The sequence below is a fragment of the Lepidochelys olivacea genome (assembly GCF_965140295.1).
Source record: "Lepidochelys olivacea isolate rLepOli2 genome assembly, chromosome: 9".
Lineage (NCBI taxonomy): Eukaryota > Metazoa > Chordata > Testudines > Cheloniidae > Lepidochelys > Lepidochelys olivacea.
The window spans coordinates 2,144,549-2,165,980 of record NC_140419.1 but is presented as its reverse complement, the minus strand read 5'-3'; the positions used below and the strand labels follow the sequence as shown (position 1 = coordinate 2,165,980).

At 38.9% G+C, this 21,432-nt stretch overlaps 1 protein-coding gene across 4 annotated transcripts in view; it reads left to right on the top strand.

Annotated features, from left to right (window-relative positions):
• OPA1 (OPA1 mitochondrial dynamin like GTPase) overlaps positions 1–21,432 on the top strand; it is an 83,683-nt gene that overhangs the window by 22,019 nt on the left and 40,232 nt on the right. For all 4 annotated transcript variants that reach the window (XM_084638786.1, XM_084638784.1, XM_084638785.1 and 1 more), the window contains 14 exons: positions 1,626–1,679; positions 3,686–3,790; positions 4,930–5,016; positions 5,915–6,028; positions 8,216–8,296; positions 9,262–9,336; positions 9,567–9,638; positions 9,734–9,833; positions 10,547–10,677; positions 11,372–11,444; positions 11,537–11,609; positions 12,095–12,210; positions 18,202–18,266; positions 18,989–19,065. In XM_084638786.1, coding sequence (XP_084494912.1) covers positions 1,626–1,679; positions 3,686–3,790; positions 4,930–5,016; positions 5,915–6,028; positions 8,216–8,296; positions 9,262–9,336; positions 9,567–9,638; positions 9,734–9,833; positions 10,547–10,677; positions 11,372–11,444; positions 11,537–11,609; positions 12,095–12,210; positions 18,202–18,266; positions 18,989–19,065 — 1,223 coding nt within the window. The remainder of the gene's footprint in view (positions 1–1,625; positions 1,680–3,685; positions 3,791–4,929; positions 5,017–5,914; positions 6,029–8,215; positions 8,297–9,261; positions 9,337–9,566; positions 9,639–9,733; positions 9,834–10,546; positions 10,678–11,371; positions 11,445–11,536; positions 11,610–12,094; positions 12,211–18,201; positions 18,267–18,988; positions 19,066–21,432) is intronic.

Here is a 21,432-nt window from a genome sequence, read left to right as displayed (position 1 = left end):
TTCTTATCCTGGTCTCTCCCATTATATGCCTGCTGTACTTTCTATTTGGGTGTGTGGGTGGGTAGATATATCTCTGTTTGTTTAGACATACTGTATATTGCTAAAGGCATCAAGCCACCTTCTCTGTGCTGAACTCTTCTTAGTGTCTGTTGCCTTCATGTTTCTGTGCTGTTGGTCCACTGGTGGAAACAGAAGGTGGCCTGCTTCCAGCACTTTATCTTCAAGGATCAGCTAATGAATAAGAAAATAATTGGATATAGAGAGGATTGTAATTTGGCATTGCCTATTGCAAAGTAAATACATGGGCATGTGTATCTTATAGATTAAGAAGCTCCAATAAGCCAATTGCCATGAAGAACTGGGAACTGTCAAGCTGCCAACAGTTACTATGAAATTAAAGAGTGACTGCATTGGTTTGTGTCCTATAAATGACATGTTATCCATGCATTAAGTTGATATTCTCCTTTCACTTCAAGCTAATTTGTTTGAATTGCAAATATTTAGAGTGACTTCATTTTAAAGTTGAGTTGAATTTCTTTATATTGGTATTATTACTTCATCTTTTCATTAATCGTTCCTTCTTAATTGTCCTTTACGCTTCATCTTAGTTTTCAAATACTTGCATGATTCCTATGTTTGGTATTTCATTATTGAACTTGTGACCTTAATTACATTTCTGAAGAAACAGATTGAAAGTTCCATCTGTTTTCACTTTCTTTTTTAGATCTACTTTATTTTACAAATTCATTTTTGAAAGGATTTGACTAAAAGTCCCTTCATGTTTGCACAACTATAGTGAGATCACACTTGAATTCACCGGTCACTGAAAAATTTTACATTATGATCACTCTTCTACATTGTTTCCCACATTTTAATACTGTCTGAGTGACTGTGTATGCTAATGTAAAGCATCCCATCAAGATTGCATACTGACAAATTAAAATAATGGAATAGTAAAATATACTTAATATTTTTGCAGAGTACAGTGTTCCTTTTAGAATTTGGCTACATAATTTGGCTCAGTTGTGTACAAGACACAAAGAATGTGATCCCTAACCTCTGGCATTTATAAATCTTAAATATAAACACCTGGCAAGAATGCACTGCACAATCTAGAGGATGCTGATAGTTTAGAAAGATTTTATGTATTGGCATACCTAGCGGGGAGTGGTGTTGAACCAAATCGATACAAGTTTGTGTTTGCATCTTCAAAGTGGCGTACTAATTAAACAAATAAATATTTAGGCCCAGACAATTCGGCCACCTGACTTTATCAATCCCTTGGTGGGGGAGAAATTCTCTGAGGAAGCTACTGAATTTTATTGATCATTAAGCCTGATTTCTCAGTATCTGGTCCTGAAGGTGTTAATTTTTCTACTGGCTTGCACAAAGATTTAGACTTCATTTTATAGAATGTTTCTGCTTTTGGCGGAACCTTTAGCCACTTTAAATGCCAAATGATGATTTGATTTAAGAACTCGATTTGACTGGAAATGCATGCTTAATCAGTTATTTTATGTTTAATAAAGCTTCTGGTTTGGGATTCAGTTGCACACTGAGGATAAACTAAACATATGTCTTGTATAACCAAGCAATGACCATGATTATGTTTCTTAATGTTGTAGGTCTCTGACAAAGAGAAGATTGATCAGCTTCAAGAAGAACTTCTGCACACTCAGGTACGTAGTCCAGGTAACAAGGAACCAAAATTCAGAGGACCATATGTGCAAAACTCAAATTGACTGAACAAAAATGCACCTCAAATATGACATCTTGCAGAAATTGAAGGAATTTTTTAAAGATTATGCCTGGATCAGATGCTTCTACACTACAATTGATACTCTATCCTGAATTGGACAATGTGTTAGATTTACCTTCTTTTATTTTAGAGCTTTGTTGATTTGTCTTGATTTTTTAGTGTTTGCTTAGCTGGCATACTTTTGTTATAGAAAGGAAATGGGATTATACATAAAAAGATGACATTTTAATCTCTTAATCCATGAAATCACATTTCTAGGAGAGACACAAAGCTCTTAAAATGCATTAGACAGTCAAGCACCAGGGATCTGAGTGTGGAACAAGAGAAAGTTCTGTAATATTAAAAACCACAGAAGGTGGTATGCTAGTCTGTTTATAGTCACAGTAGAATTCACAAGAACCGGTGTTTCCATTTCTTCCAGAAGAAGAGTTGCATTGTTGGCATAGGCACAATTAGAATATGTGGTTCTCTTACCAGACAGGTTTACACCAATCAGTAACCATTTCCCTCCCATTTAAAGCCATTTTTATAAGAGGTGTTGTGATATCTTTGCAGTGTGAACAGCTGCTAATGGCAAAGTTACAGAATGTTTTCCTTGGGATATTTTTGTCCATTTATCGATAGACTTTAGCAATCTGAAGCCAATAGAAGTGCTCAGGAAACTATCTTACAACCTTGAGCCATGCTGACAACTACTGGCAGAGCGCTTCAATTTTCCACCTTTTTCAGATGACCAGCCCTTTTTAATTTTTTTTTTAAACTATAAAGGCTTGAAAAAAGCTCAAACACCTGACACTTTACAACTTCTAAAACTTTTTCCCCCTTGAGCTGTACCAATTTAAAATAGTCTGCCTTTCATGGCAGCCTGGAGTGAATTGGAACAGTTGTTCTAGAAACTGTGATGGGCAGTGGGGCCACAATGTTCAATTATGGACCTAAAGCAGGCTTCTAAATCCACATGTAGACACTGAATATAAGGATCTTTTTCTTGGTAATGGTGAGCACCCACAGCTTCCACTGATATATTAGTGACATCTATGGGAATTGTGGGTGCCCAGCACCTATGAAATTCAGGTTGCTCATTTTAGGTGTTTAAATATGAATTTAGATGTTCCAAGTTTGAACATTTTGGCTTAGTCCCATAGTTCTAAAATAGTCTGATGCTGGAGGTACCTTTTGCTTGTGATAGCTGAAAAATATACTGTCCAAAGCAGTGGTTTTCAACCTGTGGTCTGCAGATGCAGTGGTCCATGGACTGTGTCTAAGGGGTCTGTTAAAGGTTGTCGTTACCATAGAACAGTGGTTTTCAACCTGTGGTCCACGGACCCTAGGGATCTGCAGACTGTGTCTGATATTTGCAAAGGAGTCTGCACCTCTATTTGAAATTTTTTAGGGGTCTGCAAATGAAAAAAGGTTGAAAACCACTGGTCTAAAGCATTTTTGTAAAGTGTACACAATTTGTAGAAGAAATATCAGTGAATGATATTCCTGTCCCTACTTCCCTCACCATGAAATCCTTCATGGACCATAGTTTGATAACTTCTGGTTTAGGCTCTTACTACATCCTCTATATCTAGATTAACTAAGAATGGAATATCAAATGAAAGGACATTTTTAATAAGGTCTCTCTTTGTTCTCTCCTATCTCTGACTTTTGATGTATTTCAGGTGTTTTTCTGGTTGTTTAAAAATTTTCATTTCATTCACGATAAAGGTATAGTCAAGTTGGTTCTTCAATCTGTCATTTTTGAATAGTTTTCACTTGGTTATGTAGGATTTTAACAAGCTTTCAGTGGTTAAATATTTTCTGTGGTTTAGAAGGACTTGTTCGGAGAGTGAGGTTTTTTTCCATATAATAAAATTCTTAGATAGGGAAAAGTTTACTAATCTGTGCACACTGTTTTCTATTTGTGCTACTGTTTTGTAGCTGAAATATCAACGAATTCTTGAGCGCTTAGAGAAGGAAAACAAAGAACTAAGAAAGCTGGTGTTGCAGAAAGATGACAAGGGCATTCATCAAAGGAATCTAAAGGTACTGTATCATATAGTTACATGGTAGTCCCTCAGAAGTGTGAGACCAGAATTAGTTCATGAGCGCTACAGTGCTTCATTAATACTTATTTAGCAATTGGTCTTTTAGCATCATAAATGCATCTTAATGTTTTTAGCTATTGATGAGTGGACTTTACACTTAAGGATACTGGGTAAGCAATTTCAATGAACCTCATTTCTAACTGTGCTTTAACTGTATGTAATTACATGTGTATAACAAGATCTGAAGTTACTAAGTCTATCTTGAAGATTACATAAATTAAAAAGTTGGATTTGTGGTTTGTGCAGCATTATGTAACTAAAATCTACATTATTGTAATTTAATTATAAAAATATTCTTCTAGCTGTTTGTATACAGTTCTCTAGCACCTCCATGGTTTGAAACGGGACTTTGAGACTTGGCAGAGAGGTAGTTTGATGGCCCCATATAAATCCATGCAGATTTAACAAAATAAAGAGTTGTTGAAAAAAAAAATCACTATTTTCAAGTGTTTTGCAAAGTATAGTTTGTTCTTCACTTGCTGTCTCAAGCTCTGAGCATTCTATCAAAACTGTGCGTGCACCACCTCTTTTCAGTCTCCCTCATGTAGAGTACTTCCAAATGAGGCACAGACAAAACGGATCTTCCTCCTTGGAACCAGGAGATAATGAGTTTGTCACACTTGTACTGACTGAGGTTATTAGTTATTGGATTTGCAACTCTGGTGATCGAGCAAATCCTCTCTACAAGCTAGAAATTGAACCTAGATCTCTTATATGGGAAATCCATCATTCAGCCACTTTACTACACTGTTTCAGAATCTGCCAAACCTAAGTACTCGGCTGTGCTGTCTGTAAAATTGGGCATGACGTGTATATGCACCCCATTGTTTCAATAAGCTAGAAATCCTTCTGCACAGGATAACAGACTACTTCTGCTGCCAGTTATTGTAGTTAATACTTTAGCTAAAATGGAAGTGGTCTGTGCTGCGGCACTGAAGGTTTAAGGCTCAAACCTTGATGAGAATGTAAGCACACAATAATCTTCTCTTATAGGACCTCAAGATGAAAACTGTTGGCACTTGGTCTTAGCTCTTTTAACCAGTTTAGTTTTCACTCCTGTATTTCAATTCTTTTTAGAAATCTTTGATTGATATGTACTCTGAAGTTCTAGACATTCTGTCTGACTATGATGCCAGCTATAATACCCAAGATCATCTACCTCGGGTAAGTCAGTGAAGTCTTAAAGGGTTATGTAACTTTAAGTGAAAATGTTACTTCCTGGAGTGAGTAATATAGTATACCATGCATGAAAAAGTTGTACGTGTTTTGGTTTGCAGACCCCAGATTAAGAGTTAGGGGTGATTTTAATCTTACACGCAGAAAAAACAGCCTAGATATTTAATCTAAAGACCTTCATATATCCCAGAATGATAAAAATTAGAGTTAGTCCATTTGCCTGATAATGCAGGACTTTTCCCTATAGTGTAGTTCTGAATGTTTTGTCCATTTCACTTTTAAATGATTTGTCAACCTGCAGCCTTGAATATGAACCCTTTTGAATGCTGGGTGCTGGTTTTGGTTTTGAGTTTTTGGTTTTGAATTTCTGCATCCATACATCCCACTGCAGTTTGGTACTAATTCAGATCCAGATTGAAAAAGGCTAACTTTCCAATTCATATGTGACCAAAATCTTGTGGGAACAGATCATGTGGCTTCATCACCGTTGAACTAAACCCCGAACTGGCCTTGAACCATAGACAAAGCCTGATCCAGATCCAGACACTGTTACTTTGCCCTATCTCTAGTTTTAAATGGCCCAAGTGGAAAAACTTTTGCATGAATAAAATCAGTTGTTTATCTATTAAGGAATTCATTATTTGTTGTCAAAACTAATCACGAAAGCTTATGCTCTAATAAATTGGTTAGTCTCTAAGGTGCCACAAGTCCTCCTTTTCTTTTTGCGAATACAGACTAACACGGCTGCTACTCTGAAAAAAGTTCTAATATATGTTCTCAATTGGTTGCTACAGTGTATTGTTTAACTAAGCTGTCCTACTGAAGAAACTGCCTTAATTATGAAAAGCCAGTGACTTTCATTTAATACATAATACTTTCATTTAAGGTTGTAGTGGTTGGAGATCAGAGTGCAGGAAAAACCAGTGTGCTGGAAATGATTGCACAAGCCCGGATATTTCCTCGAGGGTCTGGGGAAATGATGACACGTTCTCCTGTTAAGGTAAGAAACAGTATCCTAACAGGTATCCTAACGGTATTCAAAATATTGTAAAGTATCCAAGTACTATACATTCACTTAATCTAAGCTAAGTTATCTTTGTTTGAATATCTGATTATTTTAAAAGCATTTAAAAGCATAAATGTGCTGTTGCATTGTTTCTACTAATGGGCTAAATCCTACCAGTACTTACTATCAGGGTGTAGCAGTTACTAATGTGAATGGTCCCATGGATTTCGATTGGGGTTACTCACACTAAGTAAACACTATGCCTAGACGTATTTGAAGAATGGGGGCTTCAATTTTTAAATGAGGAATAATACATAAATATGTGCTGCTTATGTCTGTTCACATTAATTCTGCCTCATCCTCCGTTTTGATTAATAATATTTCCCTAACTCGTGGGGTGTTGTGAGGAGAAATGCATTGAAAAGATTGTGAAGCGCTTTGCGATATACTGATGAAAAGTGCTATATCAGAGCTAAGTGTTGTTATTAGTTGTATTATTATTGTGCAGAGAGCTCCTATGACATCAGTGAAGGTGAAAATCAGTTGTGTGCCTGTGCATTTTAGGTAGGCAAGGTCCTTTTTTGCTTATGGAATATTTTAAATGCATAGCTATCTTCTTACCAAACTTGCTGAAGATAAAAAGTTATTAGAAACTGATTGTGCAGATGGAAAAAATAAATAAATAATACTTTTAACTATCTGCTTTTGGGTGAAATGCCACTAATATGAAAATAACTCCCATCTGACTGTTAGGAACTGGCTCGGAGACCAACAGATGGGTGTTAACACTTATCAGCACTCACACCAGAGACACCCGCTGGTTGAATGAGCACAGAGACTGAACTAGCCTCTTAGTCCTAGAGGTAGTCAGTGCAATCATGGCTGAGACACAGAACTGAAAGCTTGTACACTCATTGTCCATTCCCAAGCCTACAATTTTGGCACAGAAATTTTTAGTGAATGGCGCAGTAGAGATGCAGGAAGAAAACTAAAAGGCACAGAAAGGTCACCAAATAATGTATTTTTACCTGCTGCCTTTAACAAGGAAAAGCAATAATTTTTCCCCTTTTTCAAACAAACTGAATCAGATTTATCAAAAATGATGTTTTAATCCTTGTTGCTACTAAGAAATATTACATTAATGCTTTCCTCCTCCCCAAAAATAATTTAAACAGTAACTTTTGTTGTTGGTAGTATGGTTGGTTACAAAAGAAAAGAACTGACACCAAAAACGTGTACTGTTTAGGGTGGGTGGAAATGACTGTGGATTATATAGTGGGGGTGCTGAAAGATGAGGCCTGGGAGAGGCAGGGAGGTTGGAGAGAGAACTCACCCCTCACTGACCCTGCAGCTGCAGTTCCTGTCCCACAGGGCTGGGCCCATCTCCCCGGTCCAGGCATTGTGAGCTGACATACACAGTCACAGCGCCCCTCCATCTCCATCTGGGGGCTCCAGAATGACCCCACCAGCCTGACGCTCTGCCCCCAGCGCCTGCTGTACCCCCTCACACAGGTCCAACCTTCCTGAAGCTCCTGATTCCCCTTCCCCCTCACCATCCCTCTCTCCCCCACTCTCTTTACCTTACCATCCCTGCTGGCTAGCCCGAGGCCCTTGGATGATGGATTTGTCCAGCTTCGTGGACCCGACTGGTCCCCTGTGCCCAGAGTTGCTGCCGCCTTGGTTTTGGCAGGTAAAGACTTGGCCACCATCATGCGGCACGATGCAGAGTGCGTCCCAGTTGGCACATTGCACATGACATAAAGCAGAGTGGGCGCCAGCCTGTAGGGCTGGACCATGGCATGCTCCCTCCCAGCCACGTTTTAAAAAGTCAGGGAAGAGGATAGCCCTTTGGTTCCCCCATTGCTGGTGCTTATACCAGGCCCAGCCCCACAAGACAGGAGCTGCCGCCGTGGGATGGGCTTGTCACGGACTTTATTCAGATTCATGATTGCCATGAACTCCGTGCCAAAATCATAGCTTTAGCAAATTCGAAGAATGTCTAAAGGATTTCCATTTAGAGAGCTGTCAACCAAGCACCTTTCTTAGGTAGTACATTCCTTTGAATAATGATGGTAAATGTTTAAAACCCTTATTTTGTTTGTTTTGGGGAAGGGTTTCTGTCTTGTAAATCTTGGCTATTAAGATTTTATTAGTTACACATCTCCTCATCCTAAATATTAGGTAACACTTAGTGAAGGTCCCCACCATGTGGCTTTGTTCAAAGACAGCTCTCGGGAGTTTGATCTGACCAAGGAAGAGGATGTAAGTACAAGAAATGTCTTGAGATGAATGTAATCTTGATCACATTTTTGTTTGAAAAAATAGATGTCTATACTGGCTGTTGCCCACTGAGTATAGGGATTAGAAGACTGTTGAGCAAAGAGGGGTACTTTGTAAAATGAAAAGGAGTACTTGTGGCACCTTAGAGACTAACCAATTTATTTGACCATAACGAAAGCTTGTGCTCAAATAAATTGGTTAGTCTCTAAGGTGCCACAAGTACTCCTTTTCTTTTTGTGAATACAGACTAACATGGCTGCTACTCTAGAACTTTGTTAAATGTTACACTATGTTTCAGTGTCCTTGCTACCTAGAGCTGAATGGCAATGAAGTGGGCATAATAGTTAGAGCAGGAGACTGAGTGTAACAACTCCTGCTCCCGGGTACGCTACTGAGTTTTGAGAGTCCTTGGGCAAATCAGTAAACCTTTCTGTGCTTCAGTTAACCAAATTATAAAATTGATATTCTCTTATCTGCTTCTCCTGTGTGTATTGAGGCCTAGTCAATGATTGTAACAATGACCTTTGGATAAAAGGTGTTACCTAGCTGCTAAGTCATCTTGTTTGCCAATGTTGGTGTCTGTTATTGAGTATTCAAGTAATATTTGCCCATAGAATCATAGAATATGAGGGTTGGAAGGGACCCCAGAAGGTCATCTAGTCCAACCCCCTGCTCGAAGCAGGACCAATTCCCAGTTAAATCATCCCAGCCAGGGCTTTGTCAAGCCTGACCTTAAAAACCTCTAAGGAAGGAGATTCTACCACCTCCCTAGGTAACGCATTCCAGTGTTTCACCACCCTCATAGTGAAAAAGTTTTTCCTAATATCCAATCTAAACCTCCCCCCCTGCAACTTAAGACCATTACTCCTCGTTCTGTCATCTGCTACCATTGAGAACAGTCTAGAGCCAAATGATTAATATCATCTGATATCTTTGTGTCAAAACAGCTTGCAGCCTTGAGAAATGAGATAGAGATCCGAATGAGGAAGAGTGTGAAAGAAGGATGCACTGTCAGTGCTGAGGTAAGGCTCCCCATTCATTTCATGCAGAGTCTCATTTGTACTTGTCCCATCAATTATGAGGCTATGTCCAATCAGTTTGTAGCTATTTCAAGATCTTGTACTGTATAAAGAAATGTATTTATACCATAAAAATGGTTCTGCTGTCAGGCATCTTGGTCATCTGACCTCTTTTTTAAAAAAAAAAAGTCATACCCCATGGTGAAAAGTTTCATTCCAGCTTTGTTTTACAGACCATCTCCTTAAATGTGAAAGGTCCTGGTCTGCAGAGAATGGTGTTGGTAGATTTGCCTGGTGTCATTAGTGTAAGTACAGAGCAGTCAGTTAATACACTCTTACCAAAGGAAACAATCTTTCATTCCATCTCTCTTTTTTTAAATATATTCTATTTTTTTTAAAGACTGTGACGTCAGGTATGGCTCCAGATACTAAGGATACTATCTTTAGCATCAGCAAGGCCTATATGCAGAACCCGAATGCCATCATCCTTTGTATTCAAGGTAAATTAGGACGCTAGACAATAATCAAAATGGCATTTGCTTGTGCTAATTAAAACCTTGCAGTGTATTCTTTAGATCTTTCGTCTAGATTTCTAGAAAAATGACCCTGAACAGAAGTCAGTTCTTAATTTCTTGGTGCAGTTTTAGGAAATGTTCTCTAGGTAGGTCATCTGAAATATTGTGGGAATTTGCACTGTGGGCCCCACAGTACACTCTGTGATGTCTTTCTTTTTTTCTTAAATTCATGGCATTGTTTGGCCCTTTTGCCACTAATACAAAAAAAGCTTACAATTTTATTACTTTTAAAATATAACCAAGACCGTGATAGTACTATTTAAAGGCAAGATTTCCCCAAAACAGTGTTCCTAAGCTAAGAGACCACGGTAGAGAGATCTTTATACTGAGAATTGTGTCATGTACTTTTTTCAAACAAAATTTTGGTGAATAGTTTAACGTCTAGGTGTATTTTAGTTTTAGTGGAAACTTATTTTTATCGTTAGTCACCAGGGGACAATAATTTTCTGATGCAAAGAACATACGCAAATTCGCACTGCTTGTGCCGAAAGCTAAATACTGAGGGGCATGCTATCATTAATATTTTTAACTTAAACAATTTGCTAAAAATTAACTGTAGTGCCCACTGAATAGTCAGAGTTCGAGTGCTGTCTATCCTACCAAAGGTCTTGAAATGGCATCTTTAAAAATCTTTTCAGATGGGTCGGTGGATGCAGAACGCAGCATTGTCACTGATTTAGTCAGCCAAATGGATCCTCACGGGAAAAGGACAATCTTTGTTTTGACTAAGGTGGACCTTGCTGAGAAAAACGTGTCCAGCCCAAACAGGGTGACTATATAAGCCTTCTGTTCTAAGGCCACAGCATGTAGAGGGACAGTTGTGCAGAAAATTGTGGTGCAAATACAAACATGAAAGTGCATCTAACTTTTTGGGAAGGTTTTGAAAAGAAAAGAAGGAAAAGATGTCTGTTAGGGCATCCAGGATGAGGGTTTTATTATTTTTAATCTGTGCAGGTTTTTGCTTTTACTGATTTCTGCTATATGACATTGGTTAAGTAATTTCAACTCTGTGCCTTATTTTCCCCATCTGTAAAATAGGTATAATGATATTTACCTTCCTTTGTAAAGTGCTTTTTGATATATGGGAGTAAAATGCTAACTAACTTGCAGTTATAATTATTATTATTTTAAGTAATATCCAAGATAGTCAAAACATTTATTAGTAATAGGTTTATGTAAGTCTAATTGTTGTAAAAACCTGCAGTCCAGTCAACATTAAATTTCAAGTGGCTTTCCATCTTCTAGCTATGTACTGTGCATTTTGGTATTAAGTTTTTCCTGTATTTGTGTCTTTCCTTTAACTACAATTTTCAGAGTGCAGTAAAACCTCTGTGTAATCTCCTAAGAAAGAGTTAGTCCTGCATAATCTATCTTTATATGTTGTTTGAGACATTTTAATATTGCATTAATGAAATGAGAGAATGGATACAAGATCAACATATTTTTTGTACTTATTTGCATAGATACAACAAATCATTGAAGGTAAACTCTTCCCAATGAAGGCTTTGGGTTACTTTGCAGTCGTTACAGGAAAAGGTAATCAGAGTTCTATGTCTGGTTCTTTTTTGTTTGTTGATACAGAATCAATGTCTAAATGGAATTGTTGTGGCACTCTCTCCTTTCTCTAGGAAACAGCAGTGAAAGTATCGAATCTATTAAAGAGTATGAAGAGGAATTTTTTCAAAATTCAAAACTGTTGAAGTATGTTGCTATTTATACTTTATATTAAAGTGAATCTCATCAATAAATGCTAGCATACATTCCCAGAGCTTAACGTTGTTTACAGACTTTTAGTGTGAAAGCACTGTGTATATGTTGCAATGTCTGCTAATCCTCAAAGCTTTGGGCGGCCCACTTTCAGTGAAGTGAAGAGATTCTGCTAACTTAGCAAACTTACACTTTATCTGAGAAAAGAAATATGATTCATGTTGCTTAGACATTGAAATCCCAAACTTTCCCTCCGGGGTTACAGGGTACATGTTTTTTTCCTCATAATTCAAGGAGAACTCCAAATACAATTCTGTGCACTGGATATTTTGTGGAGAGAGTCAATGTTTTAGGATGCTGCATGTTGTCATGTTAAATTGTTCTTCAGCATAGAAAGCAAAGATTTATTCTGGGAATAACAGCCCTGAAAAGACCATTTAAAAAGACTGCTATGTACATATGTATCCCTTTCTTTACAGGACATGTATGCTGAAGGCACACCAGGTGACAACGAGGAACCTGAGTCTTGCTGTGTCAGATTGCTTTTGGAAGATGGTGAGAGAGTCGGTGGAGCAGCAAGCAGATGCTTTTAAAGGTAATATTGTTTAATTTAATACCCTTGAAGGCAAAGCCTCATAGTATTGGCTAGTTAGCCATAATGTGTCCAGGAACTTTGCAAGTTTCCATTGCACGGCTCTGTGAATGATCTGTAATTCTAGGGTTTGTCATCCTCTGGCCAGCACATCTCTCCATAACTCCTTGTATGTAATCATTAATAAGAAATTGCCATGTCATGTTGCCTGGGGGATCTCAAGTGAAGGATAGTTCGTGGCACAAAGGTCCCAACTTTATTAAATAAACAACAAGAATGTAAATATGTGAAGGAGAGAAATGAACATAGCTGCTTGGCCAGAACATGAGCCTCCCCTCATTCTGATTGGCAGATCTAAAGCTTAAAATAGCTTCCTGGCAAAAGACCCTATCAAACCCACCCACGACTGGACATGTGTCTTGCACCAAGCCACGCTGCTACGTGGGACAGAGTCCAAGTGTTCTCTGCCAGTGAGCCTTTTGATGAATCTCACAGTGCTGGGAGACATCCTATTTCTACATTGACTGTCCCAGGCCAAATGGCCAAAAAAACGTATCTGCCTCCAAACCTTGCATCTGCTTCAAAGACGTGACATGAGGTAGTGGAACCGGTGGAAACCTGACCACAGTTCCGGCTTGACCTGAACAGAAAAGAGAGCACAATGGAGTGTTAACATCTCGACATCATACCTTCAGCAATGAAATGCCAAAACAATTTACCCGAGAAGAATATATGCCCTGCCCTTGTTAATGGAGGGATAGGAGGGAAAACCTTGGCGCAGTAGGAGGAGAGATTAAATGGCCCAGCTCAGCTAAGAACAGGATCTCTGTCCTTCCCGGCCAATAGTGGTCTGTCTGCATTGCAGCTGGCAGCGAGCCTCCCAACCCAGGTAGACAGACTTGAGCTAGCCTGCTAAAAATAGCAGTGAGGTCATTGCAACTTGGCCTGGAGCTGTGTATCTCAAGCTCACCCAACTCCCTCAGCTTAAGAGGCTGAACTTCAGCCCAAGTCACAACATCCATACTGCTTTTTTAGCATGCTCGCTTGAGCCTCTCTAGCGCAAACCCGTCTGCTCAAGCTTGGGAGTCTCACTGTCAGCTGCAGTGTACACATACCCTAAGAGGGCTCCTTAGAGCCAGAGGAGCAACCTTTGGCACAGCCTGACACCACGCTGGGCTGTGATAAGTCAGGTGTGGTGAGAAACCCCTGGCCTCCACACAAGAAAGCTTCAGGAAACCCAGCTCAGTCTCCACTGCCCTAGGAATCTGAGGAAGGTGGAAATCTAAAGGGGTAATGGCTGAGCCAAATTCATACTGTGTTAGCTAGGAGTCTAAATGTTTGTTGTGAAACAAATGTCATCACTCTAACAGATGTACAGTGCCTTTGAATGATCTTTCCCCTTCTCGAAATTCTGGTGGTCATGTGTTCCACAAAGCTCCACCCACAGTTAACTGTAAAATCCTAACTAAACCTCATCCTCTAACTGAAACAGTTTTACTGGCGTTTCTAAACATGCTGCATGTGCTACAGCTGGATCTCCCTTTTTCTTGGCCCTGTCATCTTCGCAGTGCCATCTAGGGTTTTTACATTTGTTACCATGGCTTTTGGAGAGGCCTTACTGTTCGATTCTGAATGTTCCAAATTAGAAGTTGATTCTTTTTCTTTTTCTGAACAGTCCAAATTTTCCTCCTATACAGTTATAACGGTCAGGTCTTGTGTTCCTTTTTATTTAAAAGAACTGGCATCTCTCAGGTTTGGACAACCTCTACAGTGGACAATTTGATAAGTAGCAACTTTAGCCGCAAGGAGAGCTGAAAAGAAAGATGCAACCTGTGTGTCCTTAAAATGACTGAATTCACTCAGTTGCCAATTTGATAAATGTAACACAAAAGGGATATGCATAAATTGTACTTGATTGATTAATACCCATGGTAGAGGCATAGCAATGAGACCACTAGCAGGGCCTTCATGTAAAACGGGACTTTCTCCATGGTCCTGCAAATTATAATCCTTTTCCACTACTATTGCCTGTATTTCTACTTAATTTGGATACAGCTTCATATTCCCCTTCATTTTCATAATCTAGGTTATATATGGTCAATGATCCATCTTTTACTGAGCTTTGACATTTGTTTTTCCATAATCCATATGGGATTCTATCACTTATTGTTGAAGATTTACCTCCAGTTGTAACATATGTTTTACATCTTCTTCCTCCGCTCCTTATTACCTAATTAAGGGAGAGATTATTTTCCAATCTACAAAAGGCATTTGCTCATTTTTTTCTATGTTATGTGCAAGAAAAAGTCTCTCACCTATTGCTCCTTTAACTTTTCAATAAAACTTGTTTGAGTGGTTGGAAGAAGTGTTTGACTATGTTTTTTGGAAAATAATGCACGTACCTTCCAAGTTTTTAGACCTCAAATGGAAAATCTTCCCACAATACGAACTTTCACTTATCCTTTAATCCTAGCCGTAATCCTAATCTGTGCAGACCTGACATGAATCTGTATCTTATGTGTTTTCAAAGTTGTGCTGTTAGTCCATGCAGTAAATAGTGTTTTATTCCAAGACTTAGTTATAAATTGTTGCTATGCTGGTTGACAATCCCATTCAAAGAAAACTTTATTTGAAATACGTGGTGTTCTTCCCTTCAATCCTTGATATTGGCTTATTCATTGTCGTGTCCAGGTCACTGTTATCATTGCATCCGGAGCCTCTATAGGCAAGTCTGAGTCTTGCCTATAGAGCCTGATTTGCCTCAACTATTCTTATTTCTTGCTGTGCTGGAATGGTCTGTTGCTCTGTCAGCAGTGCAGTGTAAAGGCATGAACACAGAATCAGTGTTACGACATACCATTTCTTTTCCCTGTTACTGGGATGGCTCTCTCTGGTCCTGCACTTCCTCTTTTGTGCTCAGCATCTCTGGTTCCTCTGCCTATGGAGAAATCTCTCTTTTCAGGTACAACTTTAATTGACTGACATGATAGAATTTATCTACTTTTCTTTTTTCCTGTTTGAACCTAATTCTGTATACAGAGGAACTGAGTCTATCCACGATATAGGGTGGCCCAGTCCATCAGTTACATATATTGTGTTTCAGTACAGCACACGGTAGGAGCATAACCTGATCTCCAATTTCCCAAGCGTTCTCTCTTTGTTCTTTATCAAAATAGGCTTTTGCCTTCCGTTTATACTTTCCCAATTTAATAGCTACCTGCAAGTGAATCTGATTAAGATGATTCTGTAATGCTTGCATATAGGTTTCCCGTTTAACCTCTTCTAACTGTGTGCTACTGGTATTCCACAACATTCCTCAGGCATTCACGTAGTTCCCCCACTCACCACCTCAAAGGGTGTATGATCTGTGGAGGCAGCTGGAGTTGCCCTGAGTGCCAGAAAAATGAGTGGAATCAGGGTATCCCGATTGCATCCATAAGCATCTACCAGCTTCTGCAGCATTAGTTTGATGGTGTAGTTTGTTTGCACTGCCATCCCTGATGATTGGGGCCTGTATGGCATGTGCAATTTTTGTCAACATCTTTAGAACACCTGCCCAGTAAAATGTTTTCCACTGTCTGACTCTATCTGAGTGGGGAGTCCCCAACGAGAGAAGACGTGTTCTACCAAGATTTTTGCCCAGAGTTAAAGCAGTATTTGCTTTTAAAGGAAATTCTTCCACTCATTTAGAGAACTGGACAATAATAACAAGAAAATATTGGTTTTCTCTTTGAGTTTTTGATAAGGGTCCCACAAAATCAATTTGCAAAGCTTGCCAAGGACTCTCATACATTTTGAGATCTTAAGGGAACATTTCTTTTTGTGAGGGTAGGATTATTTCTGTGCACAAACCAAACATTTCTCACAGTACTGTTGCATATCCATCCTCATGCCTGACCACCAACCTATGGAGGTAAGTTGCTGCATGCTTTTGTATACCCCTGGGTTTCCTCTTGATTGTGTGTCTTGCACCAGGTAGATTGTTTCCCTGTGCAGCTGAAATGGTACAGCCCACACTGGGAAATGCTCTTCAAGGTACATCAACAGTCCATCTATGTACAATTCTAATTCATGCCTTTTATATGGGGAACTCTGTGTCAATGAAGTCCAGGTTCCTTGTTTGTCATCTGACTTAGACAGCTGCCTAATTACCTTCACTATTTCTTGATCCTTTCTCTGCAAAGCTTTGAAATCTGGAACGTCTATGCTATTCTTCTGTGCTAAGTTGTTCCTTTGCTGTGCCTACTGGGTCCAGATCTGGGCTTGCTATGGGATCTGTTTTCTTGAGTTCTTCCCATAGAATCCCACTTCAAGCTCCTTTGTTAGCCAAGAACTCGGCATGATGGTTTTCCTGAGCATATGGTTAAAGTTTGCTATGGGCTTGCAGAACTTTCTGGACCATGGATCGCTTTTCTGGAGTGGACACTTGTATAGCTAATTTGCCAGTAAACTGCAAAAGTGAAGCATATTTGAGTGGAGCCAGGTCTGAGGATGTAACTGCATAAGCATCCCATACTGGTAAAAATTCTGTGAGTGAGTTACACACCCAAGCTGAATCTGACAAAATGATAGTAGGTGGCACTCAAGTAAATGGATGATAACGTGAACGAATTGGCTACATGTTACAATTCCATTTTTGAAACGGGTGACATTTGTTTAGAAGATATTAAATCAAGCTGTAACTGAGTGTTAAGTGTTGGTTAATTTCCTTCTGTGATAGCAGTAAGTGGGGTACATTTTAAAGGAAATATTTTTCTGCAGTGAGTCGGAGCAGACAGTGGATTGGCTGAGGAACTTTGAATGTCTTTGGTTAGACAGACACTAGATAGTTTAAGCCTTATATTTTACCTACCTTCAAATTGTTCCTGTCTGGCAGTCTGCCCCAATGATAAATATTTAGGCATTTATAGAATAGTCCCCTCAAACACTGGTAGATTCAAACCAACAATGCCTGTTTGTAGTTCTGGGCAATATTGTGCTGACTCTGTGCCAGCAGTTCACTGTAAAACTCTCTTCCCAAAGCTGGACTACCATAAGTAGCCAATGCACAAACAGCTGCTACTGTGATGTTCATTTTAGTTCTGTTGAAAGTCCAATGCTTGCCTAGTTGGGGCAGGGGTGAAAAGGGGGGAATGACTAGACTGGAAAACCTTCGTTAAGCACTTTGGTGGGGTTTAGGGTCTTGTGCTTGCCCTCTGTTGGAGTGAATTTCACCCCGTGTTAGGATCTGATCCTATTGCCATTGAAGTTGGTGGGAGACTTTTCCTGGACTTTAATGAGAGTTCGATTGACTCTTTAGCTAGGGAATAGAATAGAAGATAAGAAAGCAGTACCAACAGCTGAGAGTTAAAAACAGTACTGTTTAATAGCTCCTGTTGAAAATAAGATCTTACAACATACATTTTGAAATGTTAATAAGCTTCTTTAGATAATCTGAATCATAAATGATGGGCAGAAAGAAAAATTATGAAACTGTACGTTATTGTGAAACTTACGTTTTGATCTTGTGCTTTTTCCTTTTTTTCATGTTCCATAACTGTTGCAATTAGTAACTTTTTTTAAATGGATTGAGTAATTATGAAATGATAGTTAAAGCCACAGAGAAATCATTTGCTAAATGTAAAGTTTCAGAGAAATGCGTTTGCTTAACATTAAAGCATGGAAGTGAAGGACAAATCTTAGCACAGCTTTGGATGATGGAATTGTGAGTTGTCATCATGTAACCATTGGTCACTAAAGAGCTTTATGGTCAAAAATGCCAAAATTTATTCCCTTTCTGTTATGGCCTTTCAAATTTGCCTGAAGAATAAAATATATGATTTTTCTCAGTCACTTGGTTTACTTGAAATGTCAAATGCAAGATTGATTTCTCACAAGTAAGTTTCATGGGAATTTAAAGAACAGGTGAGTCCTTAGAATAGCCAGGCATTCTGAACAGATTATAAAGGAGTCTTAATAAATGTATGTCTCTGATTCTTCTTTTTCGTTCTATAGCAACACGTTTTAATCTTGAGACTGAGTGGAAGAACAACTACCCCCGGTTGCGAGAGCTTGACCGGGTAAATTCCATTACACGTTTACTTGATATGTTAGAAAATGTTTATTAAGATTATGGGTTAGAAATTATGAGTCTTATTCTCATTTGTACTGTGGCTCCTTTGCTGCACTCTGGCATTGTAAAGGGACCTTAAAGATGGCATAATTGACATTTACATCACTTTTAAGGCCTCTTTCAGCTACCAGAACTGTGTAAATAAGAATCAGGCCTTATGTGATATGAAATCAGTCACTTCAAAAATTCAGTCATTTGAGTTTCACAAAACATAAGTCTCAGTTTTCAAATAGCTGCAGTGCTGTTAAAATCCTATAATCGATACAGAGTTGCTCTACTCGTCAAAATAACAAGGAACGATGTTGCTTTGTAATCATGTAGATTATTGTTCTGTCAACTCTTCCTGTCTTCCCTGTCCTTGTAGGAAGACAGGATATTGATATAATGATCTTTTTCTTTGAGTTCTTTGTAAAAGTTCTTGGATATTTTAATACCCAGCTTGCTCACAGGAATGGAGCAGCTGTGCAGAAGAGCATAGCATGATACACTAGGATAGCATGGTACAAGCATAAACGCTGGCCAGAACACAACTGGAAGGTTTCGTTTTAGGTTTACAAGCCATGAAAAAGTATTCCCTTGCCTTGCATAGAAAGTTACAGTCCAGGCATATTCAAGATAAAGTCGTCATCACAGAGTCTTCACTGACTTTCATGCTTATCTTTTGCATAGAATGAACTGTTCGAAAAAGCGAAGAATGAAATCCTTGATGAGGTTATAAGTTTGAGCCAGGTCACACCAAAGCACTGGTACAGTAACTATTTAGTTTCAAATTTATGCTACATGTTCCTCTTCCAAAAACAGATGAGGGTTTTTTTTGTTTATCTTACAGATTTTTGTTTAGATTTAAAATAAAAAAGGATTATTATTGCCTAATTGGGTAATTATTGCCTAATTGGGTATTGAGTGATTTCCTTTGTCCACCTTTCCACCATAACATGTTTCTTATTCTAGATCACTAAACTTGCTTGTAGTCCCTGGTCAATATAGTACATTTTCCTGCCACCTCAGGAAGAATTGATATAACACACACTCGACAGTTCCAGGAGTGAACATGAACATGCAAAGCAAGGATGCTTTTAAACTTTGATAATGACTCAACAATTGGTCATGTTCTCATTAAAGATGAATTTTTGTAATCCCTTAATCTTCCTGGTTTGGGTTACCACCATATATGCTGAGATAACACGTGTGTGTGTGCGCATATGCGCAACCTTGACAATATTAAGTTCTGTATCTTCTTTGAGAATCAGAGATTTGAGCGTTGAAAGACGAGATACTTCTAGGCCCTAAAGTTGGCTTAATGGTCCCTGTGACAGAGTGCTAGGTATGAAACCCTGAGTCAGCACTCCGTTCACAGCAGCTCCAATCAGGCATAGCAGATTGGAGCTGCTGCGAACAGAGTGCTGACTCAGGGTTTCATACCTAGCACTCTGTTCACAGTCCCTTTGAGGATTCCTTCTACACAGAGGACTCCTTGGCTAGCATAGAGTCACTGTGCTACATTCTATCCATGTCCTGTCCCAGTAAGACTGGTGTAGCCAGGTGAAAAAGAGCATATCCCAAACATTCGTACATTCTAGCTTCAGCCACTTTTGCACCTTTTACCTCTTGAACTGCAGCTTGGTCACAGTTTAGAATCTGGGCCAATGCTAAGATTCCAGTTCATTAAAGAAAACAATTCCCTTAAAACACATCTAGGCCCATGAATGTTTTCTGTGCAAAAGATTTTTCTGAGTTCATATTCTGGCCTGCGGTTTCAGAGTTCAGTGCATTCCTTGGGTAATCTAACCCATCACTTAGCTCCTCTGTTTGACCCAGTGTATCACGTGTGTGTGCGCTATAGATGATAGGGAAACTTGAAACCTGGGCCATAAAAATATCCTTGTGTGAGCCATTGAGTTCAGAATGATATGCATCAAGCGATCAGTGCATCTGACGTGATAGTGACAAGTTGCTGAGGACTCCACGTTTTTCTGTCATACATTAAAAATTTCCATTATGTCCTGGGTAGGGTTGATTTGTTGATCTGATGAAACTGGCATGACAATAAGGAAGATCTTGAGATTGCATTTGCTCATAGTCACAAGATCCTGCCCCACTCTGTGGCTTATCTTAAGGAACAAACGCCAGACCTGGTGGTTCCAGCACGGGCCTAAGCAAAAGTATCATGCAATATCATCACTCTCAGTAGTGGTAGTGGTGTTGCTCAAATAAATGAGGTTGTGTGAATGATGAAGCAATTACCTTGTTTTGAACAAAAGCTTTTAAGGAAACCAACATTTTTGCCAGGGGCAATAATAATTTTTATTTACTGATGGTAAATTTTCCAGAATTCTTTCCTGGTTCTTAAATACTTGTTCTTTTTAGGTTCCTATGAATAGTTTTATAAGCTTTGAAAACCTATTTAAAAGCCTTTTCCAGCTTTAAAGAATTGAGTGACTTCAGCCCCGTCTATATTGACTTGGCAGGCAGACAGTTTTGAAGTTACCACAGCTTGGGGAGAATAGGGATATTTAATAACAGTGAAGCAAAGATTTGACTTGTCATTATGCTAGTGAGATGGAAGGAGCTGAAGTGACACTTCTGAGAAGTTCCTCAGTCATTCCTCCTGAGTCGGCATGTCAGCTGGCCATGAGACTGCTGTGTCCTGAATATTTTAATGACAACTCTGCCCTCTTTAGCTCATATAATGTTAAATCTTCCAAAACATTTTAATACGGTATCATTGTAGCTGTGTTGGTTCGAAGATATTAGAGAGAAAAGGTCAGTGAGGAGCTGAATATGAGCTCTGAGTACACTTGAAAGTTTGTCCTTCTCATCAGCAGAAGTTGATCCAATAAAACATATTACCTCACCCACCGTGTCTCTCTGAAATGTTTTAAAACCATATTTTAAAAAAATTAATTTGGGGGTTGAATCATCACTAATAAAGCCTATATTTTATTTGATTGTATATTAACGTCTGTACTGCAACACAAATAGGAGAAATGGTTGTTAGCTCCATAGCGACATGAGAAGCTAATTTGACAGGTGAACTTTGACATATACTCATGATGAGATGGACTTGTAGGTTGGAATTCTCAGCTAGTTTCATCAGTCAACAAGCCTATGAA